We start from the raw sequence: 18,936 nt of genomic DNA on the forward strand, positions 1-18,936 counted from the left end.
TATTTTCCCGGGTAAGAATTTTTGACTCAGTCCACCTCTGTTTATTGATATTGCTTTTCTTTTTCTCTCTGAATCTGCAGTGTCTTCACCAGGACACTTCCTTTTCACACCTTTTAAGTATTTTACCCATTTTTAGGGAATAAAGCACAATTACAAAACGAGGAGGCAAGCTTGATACACATAAACAAAGCTGCGCGCATGTGGAAACTGAATAAATAACACCGTAAAGGCAGAGATACACTATTAACACCTCACATTTTACTAAAGCACATTTCTAGGGATTACTACCATAAAACAATAAAAACAATTTCCAGTTGCGTTTCTGCTAGTGGAATCTGTTATAAACTGGTAGTAAACTCGATCTAATTGCATTCGCGATTATACCGATAGCTGGAATTGTGTTGGTTTTTACGTTATTATGGTGAAATGTGTTTCCCCCTTCACTGATATAAAAAAACATAAATACATTTTCAGAATCTTCTCTTCATTCCTATTGTGTTGCATTCAGTTGGGGTGATTCTGCGTTCGACTGCCATTTCTTTTAAACACAAAGGCGAATCGTGCATAAGCGAATTCGGTTTGTGTTATATAAGATATTGTTCCCCTATTTATAAATCATGTATGATCAAATTTGTGTAGTGTAAACACGTGTTATACGAGGACTGACTGTATTAACTCTCAGTTTTAGTGTGCACCTTCCAGAAGCTATTATGAAATAAGAAAGAAATTGATGTACAGTGGTCCTTGACTGAGCAACTTACAAGTGAAGGAGGAAACTTGAAATGTAACAAATTATCTCAAATTATGGTTGGCATTTTTTATAATTTTTCTTAGCAGTGCTAAGTGTGAGAAGATATGCATGCAAGTAAAAAAAAACACGCACACACACAAAAAAACTTGGATGTGATTCACCCACCACCATCACCCATGGTGATGGTGGTGGGTGAATCACATCCTCTCTCTCCAGGTGGAAACCCTCTCCCTTCCCATTCCCCATCTCATCTGGTGGACAAATCCACCCTCTTTTAATACCCCTCCTTGAGTAGGATTGGCATCCATTTTTCAAGGGTCCCCAAATGTCACCCCTTTTCCACTTCCATTTTTATCCCTCTTCTCTCTCTCTCTCTCTCTTTTTTTCCTCTCTGGGCCCTCCCTGGGAAGCTCAGGCAACCCCAGGGTTCAACTCGCCAGAGTCTATTTCTTCTTACTTACCTGGCTCACCTCCCCTTGGCAAAGGACAGTAACTACAGATTTATGGTCTGCACAGATCCCTAGGAGTGGCCAGATGAACAATCTGACCCTAAACTAACACTTCAGAAACACTAACTCATACCATCTGACCTCTACAGAGTTCTCTACACGTCAAAGTACCAATTGTCAATTTGGAAGGAAACCCCTGGTGCCACTAGTCAAATTACACTATATGCATTACCCATCACTCCCACCCTCAGATGTCAAGACTGGAAAACAGGGCCACTACTATAAACAAAGATAGCATTTCTGAAGAATGCTAGGTCTGCAACTTCAAAGCAGTGGTAAACAGTTCATTGTATCTGTCTAACAACACAAAGAAACTGATTATCATTGCTTTGGAGAAAAAAATACATTGGTATGCTAACCTTTTGAAGGTTTACCCACAGTAAAATTTCAAAAATGTTAGCATATCAGTTACTGAAGGTTTACTACATAGTAGTATACTATGTAGGTAAACATTTTGAAGGTATACGAAATATGTATGTTTAAAGGTTTAAACCTTGGTTTAAAAAAATTTGCTTTTTTCTGATAAAATTGCTAAATAGCCTTCTTTTTCTGTAATCAAAATTGCAAAATATCTTGCTTTTTTTCTTATGAAAATCACAAAAATGCTTCCTTTTTTTTTTTTTTTTTTTTTTTTTTTTGTCTCATGAAAACTACAAAATCTCCTGCTTTCTGAAATTCAAAGATTGGCAGCCATGTAAATGGTGTTGATGTGAAAACAGTACCAGTTTTTGTGAATAAGTTTAAGTCATATTTTTTGATTAATATTTTGAAATGATCATAGTTTAATTTTGGGTTTACAGTTTTCTGATAATCTCACCTTGTCTCTTTCTTCCCTTCCCTATTTGTTTATGTAGCACATGAAGGAAAAATTTCCTTTCACTTGTACTCTTCTGGAAGTAGTGAGATTCTTATCCATGATCCTTCTGATATGGAAGCAGATGTTCAAAAATTTGATGATTTAATCAGTCTTCAAAGTGCAAGAAATGGTCATAAACTACCACAAAGAACAGAAATAGCATGGAAACCTGATTTTTCTTTTTTAGCTATTGGAAATGATGATGGGTAATATTTCTGCTGATATTAAATCTAAGAGTTTAAATTGAATGAAAATTTACATACACACACTGAGTAATAAAAGACAGTTAACATTAAGAGATAAGTATTTAATTTTTTTTTTATTTAAAGGACAATGGGGACAATCTTATTTACAGCTACTGAATAACAGTAATAATGGTAATATAGATCTGTTCAAAAAAAAGTGTCCAGATTAAGCTAGTTGTTAAAGGTTGAGACAACATGGTGCACTACAACAAAACATAATATGTTTAGACATGTCTTATTCTTACTTCCACACAGTAATTATCTCAATAAAATGTTTTTCTTATCAGTGTGATGTTTGAAAGTATTTCAAAGTGTTAAAGTGCACTAAACAACATGTTTTAATTTTATTTTAAAATCAGGAGAAACATCAGTGAAATATTTGATCTTAAAATTACATATGGAGAGTCTGCAGTGGGTTCTACAAAAGTTTTCAAGTGACGCTGTTGTTTCAAAAAGGGCAAAGAGTCTTTGAAAGTGATCTGCAATTTGAACAGCCCTCATCTTCGACAATTGATGAAATCGTGGCTTAAATGTAAATTTGGTGCAAAATACCATTGATTACTTATTGATGAAATTGTTGAAGAAACTTGTTGTATCTCATTCAGATCCCATCATTCCACTTTAACAAAAACTTTAAAAGTGTTGTATACATTTTCAACGTTCTTGCCTGTTAACAAACTAAAAAGGCTGTTAACAAAGGAAAAACACAAACACTGCTAAAAGGCTCTTCTGACTTGTTTGAATGTGCAACTAACAGTGAGATTTTGTGTGCTGTTGCTTCCATTAAAATTACTGCTGAAACCAAACAGCAGTAATTTTAATGGAAGATTTATCCCCAACACAAAGTGCAGCAGGTGTGCTTTTGATTGTGAGAGTGTTGTTCACCACAAATATGTTCCAGAGGAACAGACAGCTAAGAGAGAGAGAGAGAGAGAGAGAGAACTGTGTTGAAGTTCTGAGATACCGTTTTGATGTAGCTTAAAGAAAAAGGCCACAAAAGTGGTACTGCATAGAACATTGGAATAGTAATTTGTTAGATTATTGGAAATAGTCTATGGAGTTTCTCAAAAGTTTTTCAACTGCCATTTCTCAGCCCATCGGCCTAATTTTTCTAGACCTTGTTGCAATATCTTACCTCGATTGCTGTTATTAACCACTCTGCTAACCTTTGTAACATCTGCAAAGTTAGATATTAAGCCTGATATACCTTCAATATCATTAATAAATATTGAAAACAACAATGGGCCCTGCAGAGCACCCTGGCAATCTCCTCTAATAACATTAGCCCACAAAGAGCAGTGCCCATTGATAACCATTGACTTCTCCCATTCAACCATCCCTTTATCCATAGCAGTAACTTGCTCTTATTGCCACATTGCTCCAGTTGTATAACATTCTTTAAAGTGAAACATTATCAAAAGCCCTCCTGAAATCGAAGTATACGATATCAAAATTATTTTTTGCATCATAGTATCATCAGATTGGTCAGACAAGAATGCTCCTCAACAAATTCATGCTGTGACTACAGTATAACTGCATTCGTGTCTTGATGGTCCTGCATTACTTTTTCTGGTACAACTGTTAATCTAACAAGTCTGTAATTACATGTCACCTTTTTATCCCCCTTTGAATTGGAGATACATTTGCACATCTCCAATTCTATAGGGACCTTCCTGAATACAAAGATGATCTGGAATTATGGCTAAGGTTTTGCTTGCCTCCCTTAATATAATTGGATAGATCCCATCCACTCCAGTTACCTGCAGTTACTTCAGTAGTGATTCTTTGTTTAATTTCAACAATTTCCCTTGCACCCGGAGATTTCTTTCAGTTATTACAAAATGATTTAGCTCCCTGTTAGAGTTTGATTAAATTCTGGTATCCGCTTCACCAAAGAATTCCTCATATGTGAATGTAGGTGCAAAATATTGATTGAGTTTGTCAGAAACCTGAGCAGGAACAATTTGAGTCCCTGAAAAAACGAGTGCTTGCCCTCGAAAATAATGCTTCTGGGAGCTCGTCAGGGACTCAAAACTCCAGCAATCTACCAAGCGATGCACACCCGATTCGAGCCTCAAAACAGAAAAACCAAGTGCAAACTACCCTGGTTAGAAAGGACATTGTTTTATTAGGAGACTCCATTGTCAGGGAAACGGGGAATATTTTTTGTAATAAAGATAGGTGGAGCAGAACCAGGGTATGTCTGCCGGGAGCAACTATTGATGATGTCACCAACAGACTGTCGGATTTTAAAGGGGGTAAAGAAAATATTATTATTCATGTGGGGACAAACGATATTAAACGTACACGATCTGACGATTTGTTGGAAAAATACAGGACCATGCTGAGGAAATGTCGCGAGCTAGGCCATAATGTCTATGTGTCTGCAATTCTGCCCAGACACGATAGGAGGGATTATATGTTAAGAGCCTTGTGGATTAACTCAAGACTTGAAGGAATCTGCAAGGCTTTAGGGGGTAAATTTCTATCAGCATGGCCCACACTTGTAGGTAGAAGGAATTTGTTTTGTAGAGACGGGATACACTTAAACAAAGGTGGTGCAAACGTTTTTGCCAGTATTATTGAGGATACCTTAAAGGCTCAGGGAAACTGCTAGTTAGGGGGGATGTGGGTAATACTGACACGCGTTTATCTGATAATATTGGTCAATGTAACTCTTGCACATACCTTAAGAGTTCTTATCTGTTACCCCAACTGGACGTATTATCTAGATGTTCTGGGGGCAAAGACGTTTCACGTGAGCAGGTAGCTAATATCAGGGAAGAGAGCCTAAAAAACTTCAAGGGTTGTGTTAGGGTTGTTAAATATACAAGAACAGTAAATCTTAATTGTTTATACAGTAACGTTAGAAGTGTCGTCAATAAAATGAGCGAATTCGAACTGCTGGTTAAAACAAGTAACGCAGACATAATAGGGCTTACAGAGACGTGGTGCCACCCGGAAATTGGGGATGATGAGTTTCAGTACGGCTTGTATAATGTATTTAGGAAGGATAGAGTAGATAGAAGGGGTGGTGGGGTAATGCTTCTTATCAGAAGCAGCCTGAGTGCGACGATAACTTTCCCAGATTCAGACATTTCACATGCTAGTATAGAGTCTGTATGGTGTGAGATAGTTGGAAACAAAGGTACAATGCGAGTAGGCGTAATCTACAGACCAGGTGATTGTGAAGACTATGACAAAAGCCTCTACATGCAAATGGAATGGGCAAGTAAGCGTCAATGCCTTATTATGGGTGATTTCAATTTGCCTCTAATTGATTGGAGTAAATGGGAAGGAAACTCGACAGGGGGAACAAAATTTTTAAATCAACTAGATGACTGTTATTTGTATCAACATGTCAGGGAAAGTACTAGAGAAAAGAATATCCTAGACCTCATCATCACACATGAATCAGATGACATAACAGGGCTGACAGTAGAGGAACCAGTAGCAGGAAGTGATCACGGAGTTCTACGGTGGATGATGACGAGAGAGGTAGCAGAAGTAAAAGGCAAAGGAATGGGTTTTAATTTCAGAAAAGGAAATGACGATGCCTTAAGGTACTACATGGCCTCTATTAACTGGGTAGATATCGCGCAGAGAATGAATACAATTGAACTGTGGTACGCTTTTAAAACATTAATCACAGATGCCTTGAATGCGTATATACCATTAAAAAAATACTCCACGAGAAGGGTTCCAAGTTGGATGAATAGTGAAGTTGCCACATTACTTGAGCAGAAAAAGGTGGCATGGAAACGTTACAGAGCAATAAAAAGTACTGAAGCCAATAACAGCTACAAGGTGGTGTGTAATAGAGCCACAGAAAAGGTTCGACAGGCAAAGGCAGTTTATGAGAAATCACTAGCAAACAGAGCAAAGAGGGGGGATAAAGAATTCTTCACATATATAAATGCCAAGAAGAGCAGGACAAACCAGATCGGACCTTTACGTAAGGGAAAGGGGATAGTAATAAATACACCAGCTGCCGTTGCAGATGAACTCAACAGTTATTTTGCATCGATATTTACAAATGAAAAGCCTTTTGTGGCAATGGGAAATTGTGGGAGCGAAGTTAAAAAATATGTAATTAATGATATTGAAATTTCCCAAGATTATTTAATGAAAAAACTTTCGAGCCTACAGACTAGTAAGGCTCCTGGAGTTGATGGAATATACCCTATAATCTTGAGAGAGGCGGCAAGCGAGTGCATTGAACCACTGAGGCTGGTTATGCGAGCATCACTAGACTCTGGGGAGATTCCCTTGGATTGGAAAAGTGCAAATGTATCTCCCATACATAAGGGTGGCTCTAAAAGTGAAGTTGGAAATTATCGACCTGTCAGTCTGACTTCAGTAGTAGGGAAAATCATGGAGGCATTGATCAAGGGTGGAATTCAGGATCATTTGGATAGAATTGAAATTCTCAAGGATACTCAGCATGGTTTTGTAAAGGGAAAATCATGTTTAACAAATCTGGTTCGCTATTTCGAAAGGGTCACTCACGAGTTGGATTTAGGGAATAATTTCGACATTGTTTATTTAGATTTCAGCAAAGCTTTTGACTCAGTCCCACATGAGCGGTTGCTTTATAAGCTGGAACAGGTTGGAATCACTGGGAAAATCCTTAGATGGATAGAAGGATGGCTTCAGGGCAGGAGGCAGAGGGTTGTAATAAATGGCTATTCCTCAGATTGGGTTGATGTAAGAAGTGGGGTTCCCCAAGGATCAGTATTAGGACCACTGTTGTTTTTAATTTTCATAAACGACATTGATGAAGGGATAGAGGGCGTGATGTCTAAATTTGCAGATGATGTTAAAATTGGTAGAGTAGTTAATGATCACTGTCAAGCTGAGCTTCTTCAGAGAGACCTAGATAGACTTCAAGAATGGTCAGAAAAATGGCAGCTGTGCTTTAATCCAACAAAGTGTAAGGTATTACACCTGGGAAACAGTAATCCCAAAATAACTTATTCACTTGGTGGAGTTCAACTAAACCCAGTACTGGAGGAAAGGGACTTGGGTGTTACGATACGGTCAGACATGAAATTCTCTGAGCATTGTAAACAGGTTGCAAGGAAGGCCCATGGTGTCCTATCGATGATCTATCGAACTTTTGCAAGTAGAGATAGGGACGTGATAATCCCATTATATAAGGCCTATGTTAGACCACACTTGGAATACTGTGTTCAAGTATGGAGACCGCACCTAAAGAAAGACATCGAGCTTCTTGAAAGGGTGCAAAGAAGGGTAACTCGCCTGGTGAGATCGGCAAAAGGGCGTCCTTATGAAGAAAGACTTCGAATATGTGGGTTGCAGAGTTTGGAAACTAGACACCTTAGAGGAGATTTGATTGAGGTGTTTAAGGCTCTGAGAGGCATCAGTAAAATGAATGAGGACAAAATTTTCAAGATTATAAATGATGCTAGAACTAGGGGACATAAATTCAAGTTACGCGGGGAAATGTTTAGATTGGACTGCAGGAAGTTTTATTTTAGCCAGCGAGTTATAAATTACTGGAATAAGTTGCCTTCATGGGTGGTAGAGGCCGACAGTTTGGGGAAATTCAAAGGTCATCTGGATAGTACTTTCGGGTAAGGGAAGCGCAAAGGATGATAGGATTAATTTCCTTTTTATTTAATTTTTAATTTCATTTTATTATTTTTATTTATTTATTAATTATTATTATTTATTTATTTAATTATTGTTTTTATCATTGTTTTGTTCGGATTTTTTTTTTTTTTTTTTTTTTTTTTTTTTGGCTGGTGCAGCATAAGCCATAGGCTTTCTTGCACCATACGGCCGTTACTAATACTATTACTAATACTAATACTAATACTAATACTAATCACCAGTTGAACCATTAATGTAGAGTCCCCTTCCTTCCTACCTTCTAGTGTTTACACAAGTAAAGAAGTCTTTGCTGTTTTTATTTGCATTCTTTGCCAAAGATTTCTCATATTCTGTCTTAGTTTGCCTAAATCTGCTTTGTACAAAGGAAATTCGAAGCATAAAGTGAATAAGCTCAGGAGCAGGTTATTTGAGAACAAGTGGATTAATGTCATTAGCACCCGAAAATTTCTTGGCATCAGTATTGTTCAAGATTCTTTTAAAGTTCTTTTGCTGGAATATCACAGAAATATCACTTTTTGCTTGCTCAATATCCAATTTAGAGACCTGATATAGTGTAAAAAAATTATGGGAATCCTAATGTCTCAAAACTTTATTAGACATGTTGGATGGACAGCTTGTGTAGTCGAGACCTGCTAATTAGTGGGTCTCGGCTACACAAGTTCTGTCCAACATATCCAATTTGGATTGATTAATAACTTTTTTGAGAACTGCTGGAAGGTTTTGGCAGAAAAAACTAGAGATTTTTTTCTCATAATTAAATGAAGAAGTTGTACGTGGCCATTAATAATCAAAAAGCTTTGGGATCTGTACCAGCTGGATCCATACATCTAGAAAATTGAAGCCAGCTGGACTTCTTACCATTACCAAGGAAAATTATTTCACTGTTGAAAGGTTAGATTGAAGTAAGTTGTCTCGTTATGGGGGATTTTAATTTCCCAGATATTGACTGGAACTTGTGGGTTGATCATTTGCACACTAGTAAGGCTTTTGTGGATTTATTGGATGATTGTTTTTTACAGCAACATATTCAGGAGGCAACCAGAGGGAGTAATACTCTTGATCTGATTATCAGTAGTGATTCTTCATGCATTAAGAATCTGCAGATACAGGAACCACCATGTGGCAGTGATCACAGTGTGCAGATGTTGGATTTACTCAAAGAGGTAACTACCATTAGGAGTAAAGAGAAGGGTTTTTGCTTTCGTAAAGGTGACTACAGAGATCTGAGAGTTTTTAAAGTCTATACAATGGGACCAACTGATGATATCACCAACAGCAAATTCTAAATGGGAAGCATTCAAAGAATTAATTTTCGAAGGTACTAGGCTTTTCATGCCAACTAAGAAATATTGTTCAAGGTTTAGGTCCAAATGGAGGTCAGATGAACTAATGAGACCTGTAGCAAAGAAGAAAAATGCATAGGATACATATAAATTAACAGGTGATACAGAAGCCAATGGAAGATATAAGCTTGTCTGTATTTAATCAAGTCACAAAGGTTAGGCAGGCAAACACAGATTACGAGAAATCTTTGGCAAAGATTTCTCGTAATGTAGGTGCAAAGAGTAACCAGATTAGAAAGTCTCTGATAGGAAATATAAGAACAGACTTATGCACAAGTTCCACTTTGTAGTTTAAGCAATGATAGAGCTAATAATTAGGGTACTTGAGATCAGTGGTTGGTGAAGCAACTGATAATTGAGATTCAGGCAATAAAAGTAAGTAGGTTTTGACAGAGTGCAGGTGAAAATTAATATCACTGAATGGAACTGAGATAATGTGTATTTGTGAAATGAATTAGCAAATTTTTTGGCAGATAAATTTGTTTTTTTTTTGGGGCTATACATGATGTTTTGGTTTAGATGAAATAAAAGTTGTGCGTGTATGTAAGTGTATGAAATTTTTAAATATTTATAGTCAGATTTCGGTTTGTTAAAGCAAGAGCTTGCAGTATTTCTGTTTATATGTTATGTTGTTCAATATTTAAAAAACATGCAGATATATAAATCATCTTTGAAAGCACTGAATAATTGTCTGAAATTTGAATTAATGGCACCTGCTTAGAGTTAAAAGGAGCAAATTAACACTAATACATTTATAATTTATTACATATATATTTTTATGCTTGTATACATTGTTTCTCATCTTGTAAAACCCAAGAATTTGTTCATCTTCATCAGATGAAGAAGATAAACAAATTCTTAGCTTTGCTCAATTTCTCACAAAGTAAACCTCTGGGAGATTTTATTTGGATTTTAAAAAAAAAACCAAAAAAAAAAAAAAAAAAACCATGCTTCCATTTTGAGGCACCATTTATAGAGAAACATAGATCAGTGCCTCCCGTGTGCGTGCGTGCATATGTGTGTGTAGTTTTGTGAGTACAGCATGCACTTACCACTTTATAGTTTAATATACACTGGTATTCAAAGAAAGTGCATCACTTAGGAATTTCACTTTCTAACCCTTTTTTCGCAATCGTATGTTACATTAATGAGAGAAATATAAACAAAAGATATTTATTGATAGCTAAGTAATATTTGACAGGTGCTCTCAAAATATTCCAAAATCAGCATTTGCAACCTTTATACAACCATTTTGGTAAACGCAACAATTATGGCTGAAATGTTATCAGAAGCCCTGAATTTGCTTCAGTTTATCATTTTAAATGAAAACAAAATGAAAAGTTCACCAGCTGCAAACTAATATTTCTTTGAACCACCTCTGGCCCTGATGACAGCAGCACACCGTCGAGACATTGACAAGATCAATTTCTGAAGATAATCAACTGATAGTTCATGGTTCAAAACACAAATTATGGCTTCCTGAAGTTCACAAAGTGTCTTTGGTTTCTTTCTGGCAACTGCAGATTCCACACAATGCCAACAGTTCTCTATAGGATTCAGTTCTGGGCTGTTTCCTGGCCAGCTAACAGTTGTAATGTACCATTCTTCCAACCATTTTTTCACCTGTAACAAATGTAAACACATTACTGTTGAACCTCTAATGCAGAAATATAGCTAAAGTAACTACAAAAGTGCCACTTACACTTTTTTGCTCAATGAGGAGCAGAGTCGTCCTGAAAGATGCAGTTACTTGGCAGGTTGAAATGGACTCTAATGGTTGGCAGCAATTTGTCTTCCAATATGGCCAAGTATCCATTGGCATTTACGGAACTTTTTATAAACTGCGGGTGGCCTGCTCTGCGATACAAAATGCACACTCATATCATTTAGCTGGTAGGGAATTTCACTGTAGACACCATACTATTTGGATAGTATTCTTCACCATGTCTACAGCAAATAATTTTCTCCCATCACAGCCATGCAGGTTGATTTTCACTGCTTGGGGGTCCGTTAGACATGTTCCTTAGACCAAAATAATCGGGGCCTTTTTCATTTTTTGTGTGAAGAGGGGCTTCTTAGTATGATGGACTACAAGTCCATTTTTGAAAAGGCATCTTCTGACTGTTACTGCACTTGCTACCACTCCTGTATGTTCTTCCCATTCTCTTTTCAGCTCAGATGAAGAAGCTTTAGTTTTTAAGGCATAAGCACTTCAAAATGCAGCTGCTGTTTTGGTGTAGAGACTCGTTTGCGTCCGGTTCCTTTTTTTTCTATCAGCGGAACCAGTATTCTTGAGTTTGGAAAGAAATCTACTCAATGTCGACTGATTACAAGACACTCTATAAGCAATATGTCAGGAAGAACATCCTTCCTCACATAAAGCAACAATAGCACTCTTTCTTTGTGGTGTCCAGTGCATGTAACTTGCCATCCTGACACAAGCAAGGAATGCTGCAACTCTTGCAGAGCGTGATTATATAGCTTAAAGTGTCAATCTTATCTGATACAATCTGTAAGAAATATTGCCATATACTTACATTATTCAGACGACAATTACAATTTTAAGGGGTGATACGCTTTCTTTGAATGCCAGTGTACACTGTAGTAAACTGACACAGTCTAAACTTTAAAAGGAAGAGTAAAAACAGTTGAATTTAAAAAAGTATGCAGAGGTTTTTCATACAGCTTTTATTGTAATATGCCACTGTGTGAGAGTGAAAGATGAATATAAAAAAGGGGGTCGACTTATAATGGTAAATATATGATTCAGCATGGATTTTCAAGGCAAAAAATAGAGGCTGCCTTATTAGCTGAAATAAGAGATACATTCACTGTATAGATATACATTTACTGGCCAAAAATTAAGAAACTTTTATTTGATATATAATAAGGCCAACTTTTGTCCAAATTACAGTCCATTGTGGCATGTATTTCACTAGGTGTCTGAGGGAGACTCCAGATTTGATCATACATCTTCCATCAGGATATTTTCAGCTGTTGTATTGAATTTTGAAAAAAAAATAAAAAAATACTGGAACCATGATATGACTGAAAATACCCTGTAATTATAACCTGGATATAATGTCTCTGCAATTACAAGCCACTGAGCACAGTTAGGAAACAATGGCTGTTTCAATGGCTGTTGGTAGAGAACTGTGAATCAAAACTGCCCTTTCAAACATATCAAAGACATTCTTAATTGGATTTAGATCTGGAAAATAGGCAGTCAGGATAGATGTTGGAAATTTTGAGACTGTTCTTCGAATAATTTAGAATGCAATTTTTGCATGGTGGATAATTGTTATAATTTTGAAAGAATCCATTGCCATCTGGGTAAAAATGAAACATTGCAGGGTGAAGTTGGTCTGGTGCTACAGAAAGATATTCATTGGATGTAAGACGACTTTGTAGCAGTAAGACGACTTTGTAGCAGTATGGGTGAACCCTCCATACCAACAGAATGCATCCCATACCACCTTCAGCTGTTTGAAATGGCAGACAAGAGACAGTCTGCATGTATGGCTTCATGAGGTTCATGCCACACGTCATCCTACCATTTGTGCCAAAAAGAGTAAATCAAGACTTGTCTGACCACATGATCTTTTTGCACAGTCCAGTGTTGGCATTGGCAGCACCACTCCAGTCAGATTTTGTATAGAAAGAAGTAGCTTTCATATAGGTAAATGGCTATCAAATCATAGAAACAGAATTTTGCTTTAAATTCCTAGTTTTGTTCTTGGAGTACTGGCTTTCAGCCACATTTCCTCCTTTTTAAGATGGAAAAATATTCCACTTAAAAATATTCCTCGTATATTTTTAAGATGGTTGTTTTTGAAATATATCAGTAAATTTCCTTTTGCAATAGCTGTTAACCTCCAAAACTGTCTGTATTTGGGAAGGTGCTGGAACTTTCAGCTATTGACTCCGAACCAACAAATGTTTGTTCAATATTTCAGAGGGGAATTTGTCAGGTTCTGTATAAACACTGCTGTGTTGTGCAGGACCTGACATTAATGATTATATCTCATTTTTTTCATTACTAAATGGGAGAATTGCACAGTTTCTGCAAGTATGTTTTAGCATAAGGCTTGGTCAGCAGATTGAATCCTTTAAGTGTGAGTAAGTGTAAGTAAGGCTTGATCTTATCAATGGGAAGGGGAAGTTCCACATAAATTAAATTAACGTGTATGCCCATGTTATTTCTTATAATATAACACAGGTAATGAACCTGATTCTGAATGATTATGTAACTGTGGATGTTTGAATTTTAAAAAGTGGCTCTACAGTTTTTGAAGGTAAAAACAAACAGTAAATAATTATTCATGAAAACCATATTAGTTATTTCATGAATAATTAAGAATTTCCTTGTTTTTCAGTGACCCTGGAGATAATGTAAGTGTCATTCAAGAAAAAGCAAGCCATTTTATAATTATTGCTGCATTCTTTTCAGTGTTTAGTTGTGTTTTTGTTTAGTAAAAAGCCACTTTTATATTTTTTATAAGAAGAAAAGAATTCTTATATAATTATAAAAATTGTTTTCTAAAAAATACCAAAGAAGGAGTTCTTTGTTTTATTCCAGAAAAAGAATCCACAGGATTTTGCAGAATGACATTTGTTTCTTTTTCTTTTTTTTTCCTTTTAGATCTGTTGAAATTTATAATGGCAACACCTTTACTCTACTAGCAAAATTGCAAGCTCAATCAAAAATAGTTTTATGTCTTCGTTGGCATCCCCTGTATACATCAATTTCCTCTTCAAGATCTTCCTTGCATACTTGGTTAGCTTGTTCCTCTAGTGAAGCATCTATTCATGTTTATGACCTGAAAAATGTGATAGGTAGTATTTTCTTATATATTTATTTGTAAACTTTGCACCCTTATTTAAATTTCAATCACTTTTACAACTACTCAACTGGCGCACTATGGCCATAGTTGCCGATGCGCCTAAGAAATCTCTAAATCAACTAACGACTACATTTATTTAAATCTGATCATGTTATTTTTATTATTAAATATTCATAATTATTTTGATAACATTTAAATATAAAACAAAATATTCCTATATAATTGGCACCATCTATTATGATTATCTTGATTATTTGTTGTTAATAATAAGTTGAATTAAAAAAAAAAAAAAAAACAAATACTGGAACCATGATATAAATGAACATACCCTGTAATTATAACCTGGATATAATGTCCCTGCAATCACAAGCCACTGAGCACAGTTAGGAAACAATGGCTGTTTCAATTTTAAAAAGTGACTATGAAGTTTTCAATGATAAAAAAAAAAAAGAGTAAAAATAAATAAATAAGAATAAGCAAACATATGCTGAGTATGGGTAAACATTCTAGTAGGTATGTGCATATTCTTATTCACTATTTTATGGTTTTTTATTTATTTATTTTTATTATTATGTTTTTTTAATCATTATAAACTGGATAGCTCAGTGACTATTCAGAATGGGATACAAGCAATCTTTCTTTGTTTTCAAGTCCCGAAAATACAACCCACATATTATGTGAATATACCCTGTAGTTAAGCATGGACATTGTTTAGTCTATACTAAGTCTAAGATGGAAAATCAGCATAGCACATTTGTCTTTGTGTGTTATATTCTTAGTGCAACAGGTAGTTTTTATATTTCTTAAATTTTAAATTTTTCTTTTATATTGAGGAAATTTGACAAATCCATTAACAATTTACAAGTTATGTTGTGGAACAAGAATTTTTTTTATTAAAATTAGTTTGCCAACAGAAGTGAGGTACAATTAAGTTAGATAATTTATTGAAGGGGCCTCTGGAGTCAGGACCTCTAGCATTCATTATGATACTATTAAAACAGACTCAAATCGATAAATGCCTTTATTAAAATAAAAATAAAATAAAAATACATATACTGACTGTATAAACTGTATATTAAAATAATAAAATGGTAGACAACAAGAATAAAATGCAATAAAATATAAAATTAAAATCACTAAAACAGGAGCTTTTGGCAGCAGCAGCAGCCGCCTTCATTAGCAATAATGGTTGCAGGTTATTTTACAATCTATATATGTACACATATACACCCCAGCTGTTCCGCAACATGAACTATGGCACCTGCACATTTGACTCGGAGAGTCAAATGCTAAAATCCAAATAATGTATGTTGAAATTGATCCCTACATCCAGATCTTGAGTAACTGCGCCAAAATAGCTTACCAGGTTAGTTAAACATGATTTTCCCCTAACAAAACTGTTGTGTGTCCTTCAGAATTTCATTTCTATCTAAATGTTCCTGGATTTTACCCTTAATCATTGCCTCCAAGATTTTCTCTACCACTGAAGTCAGACTAACCGATTCTGTAGATATTGATTTCTGATTTCTCTCTTAGAACCACCTTTATGTATTTGCAAAATGTTGGCACTTCTCCAATCCAAAGGAATCTCTCCTGAGTCCAAAGATGCCCTCATAATTAACTTCAATGGTGCAATACACTCTCTGGCCACCTCTCTCAAAATTACTGGGTATATGCTGTCAACTCTAGGAGTCTTTAGGATTGAAATTTTTTCTGATAAACGTTCATCTTTAATTTTGAAATTACTAATTTCATGTGTCTCAACTCATGCATGTGAATGACTAATGTGAAGTAAATATTTAATTCATGAGCTGGGGATTATCTAAGACTTTCCCACATCCAGTACAATCTGATTCATTTTCTTCTTTGTATTCACAAACATAAAAAACTCTTTGTTCTAGCCAGTGCCTTCTCATCATCTGTAGTACTATTACAAATCAACTTGTAGCTGTTGTAGGCTTCAGTACTTTTCCTCACTTTAACTTCCCTATGCTGTCTTTTTCTGCTCCATTAGACTGGCCAGCTCTGTATTCATCCTCTTTGTGATATACTTTCTTCTACATTCTGCCTGATTAATAGATGCCACTTAGAGCCTTAAACTGAGATAGTCCCTTTTGCTCAAATTAAAACCCATGCCTTTACCTTTAACTACTACAACATCTTTCCTCATCTTCCAACCAACAAATGCATAATCACAACTTCCTGGTGGTTCCTGTACTGTAAGCCTGTGATGTTATCTGATTCATGAGTAATGATGAGGTCTAGTATATTTTTACCACCTAGTACTTTCTCTAACATGCTGGTACAAATAATAATCATCTAATTTATTTAAAAATTTTGTTCCCCAAATTATTATATTTTCTTTGAAATGTCTTTAAGAAAGATTCAATCCACTCAACACTCAAAGGCATTAAGTTGCTTTTGTTTAAGTTATTGCAGTACCAAGTTGGTTGACTCAAATACAACACATAAATGTGTTGGCTGGATTCCTTCTTTCTGTCTGTTTAGCTACAGTAGTAACAGAGATTGGAACACTTGCTTGAAAGGAGCTTGCATTGCTTTAAGCTATTGCATTTCTTTTTGCATAAAAGTTGCCTATTAATATAGCCATTCATGGAAACAAATTGTTTGTTATGGAAAGGTTTAAAAAAAAAAATTTATATAATTTAAAATTGTACTGTGTATTTAATTAGAGTAGTGCATATTGGTCCACTCACACACTTGGTTTTTAGATAGAGATTTAGAAAGTGGAACTTGTAATAAGTTACTTATCAGGGGAATCCCATAGTAAATATCTCTGTTAAAGTGGTCAAAGTTAAACAGGATTGATGCACTCAGTTATATTAGTTATTTAATTTTCAGTGTTAAACAACAATAGCATTTCAACCACTCACAGCGACACTGTAGAAATTTATCAAGTAATGATGTGTATTTCTTTTTCAAAGCTTAATAGAACTAAAGATTGCTTAGTGTTAATTTTGTACTGATAGTGATATGTGTTACATGCTTGGAAAGAGCAGTTGTCAAGAAAAGCAAAGGCTAGAAACAATGGAATTAGGCATTGCAGATAACATACTATTCAGTATGAAACTTGGTATACCCAACATTTTAAACAGCAGCAACTGCATATAATTTTTGATTTACTTCCTTAAAGCACCACATACAGGACATAAGTGAATTTAAATTCAGTTGCCTATACAATAATAAACAATTAAAACATTCTATACAAAATTTAAATCTTCAAAATAAAATGATGAATCAAATCAGCCCACCAGATAGACCTATTGTAACTCTTAGTTGGCATCCGGATCAACTACTGTATAATCTTGGTGCCTCTACACTGGCAGCTAGTGACTGGATGGAGTCTGAGTAGTATATATGTGAGGGGCATTGTCAAGGCCACAGAGTTTCAAGGTGCTACGTATTTTCTTGCCGCGTGCACACCATATCCAAAAATTTCATTATTTTGTACATGCCCTCCCCCACCTTTTACTTTATCTATCAAATGTTACCATGAATAGTCAGACTAATAGAAAAAAAAAAAACTTATCTTCAAAAAGATAAGTTTTTTATTGAAATGAATGTGAAGTTTATGATAGGTCCTGACCTACCATAAACTGCACATTCATTTCATAAATATACAAGGGCTGTTCCGAAAATTTGCAGACTGAGGTCATTGCTCTGAGTCTGGGTCACTTTAGAGGTTGGTAATGGTCTCCTTTTCGAAATAGCAACCTTCACATTCTGTACACCTTTTACAGCGGTTTGCTAGCTTCTGAAGCACATGCTGCAGCCCATTTTCTGAAAGGCACTGCAGGATAGCAGATGTGTCAAATTTAACTTCTTCATTTGTGTTACATTTTTTTACTCTCAACTCTTTTTTGAGGCTCGGTAAAATCATGTGGTAACCATCTTGCACAAACATCTGACATGCTAAGGTGCATCTTTACAATTTCATGAAATCTTGCTACACCAACATTCAACTGAACTACCAGACCACAAATCGATAAATGTCTTTTTCTTTCAATAATGTTTCGGCTTCCTCAATGTTTTCAGTGTTCACTAAGGCTGAAGGACGCCTGCTTCTTTGTTCTCTCATATGCTTTTTTTTTTTCTGTCCTTAAAATGCTTCCTCCATTTAAATACAGCCGTTCTGCCCAAGGCTTCTTCACTGTATGCTTGAATCATCTCAAACGTATTCTGACCACTTTTGCCTAACTTTACACAAAATGCAATCGCAATTCTTTGTCTAATAATTAACAAAATATCTTTTTCATCTCCTGTCATAAAATACACACCACATAAACTGTTATAACAAACACAAAAATGAATACTACGCGATACGCTTGCACAAACTAACTAAGAAAATATGTGGGAACATTCCTAGTCTGCAAACTCGTCACCCATTTCCATAGCAATGAAGCAGTGTTGCCAGTCTGCGTATTTTCAGAACAGCCCTTGTACATGGCCTCAGTCAACCTCAGTGATGTCCATTTCCACATACATACAGCCAAGCTTCACTTACCTTTCCTGACAAAATCCCAGTTGCTGCAACTGCTCATCTCAGTTTTCTTAATTATATACTCTGCAATTCCTTTTGCTTTAGAGTTGGTTCTTGTTCATATGTCTGCTCTCATATTCCATTTCAAAGATAGTAATTTGTAATCTCCTCTTCAGTCTTTCCTGGATTAAAATCGGTCTACCATGTTTTGTCAAATTAATCCGTTCTCTCTGTCATTCTTCCAATTCCA

General features: G+C 35.6%; 1 protein-coding gene across 1 annotated transcript in view; it reads left to right on the plus strand.

Annotated features, from left to right (window-relative positions):
- Positions 1–18,936, plus strand: part of LOC150078036 (uncharacterized) — a 321,641-nt gene that overhangs the window by 36,005 nt on the left and 266,700 nt on the right. The window contains exons 3-4 of the mRNA XM_090384437.1: positions 2,115–2,322; positions 13,984–14,177. Coding sequence (XP_090240563.1) covers positions 2,189–2,322; positions 13,984–14,177 — 328 coding nt within the window. The 5' untranslated portion in view covers positions 2,115–2,188. The remainder of the gene's footprint in view (positions 1–2,114; positions 2,323–13,983; positions 14,178–18,936) is intronic.

This window comes from Mastigoproctus giganteus, chromosome 11 (genome assembly GCF_048544385.1).
Source record: "Mastigoproctus giganteus isolate SK-2022 chromosome 11, ASM4854438v1, whole genome shotgun sequence".
NCBI classification, from domain to species: Eukaryota; Metazoa; Arthropoda; class Arachnida; order Uropygi; family Thelyphonidae; genus Mastigoproctus; species Mastigoproctus giganteus.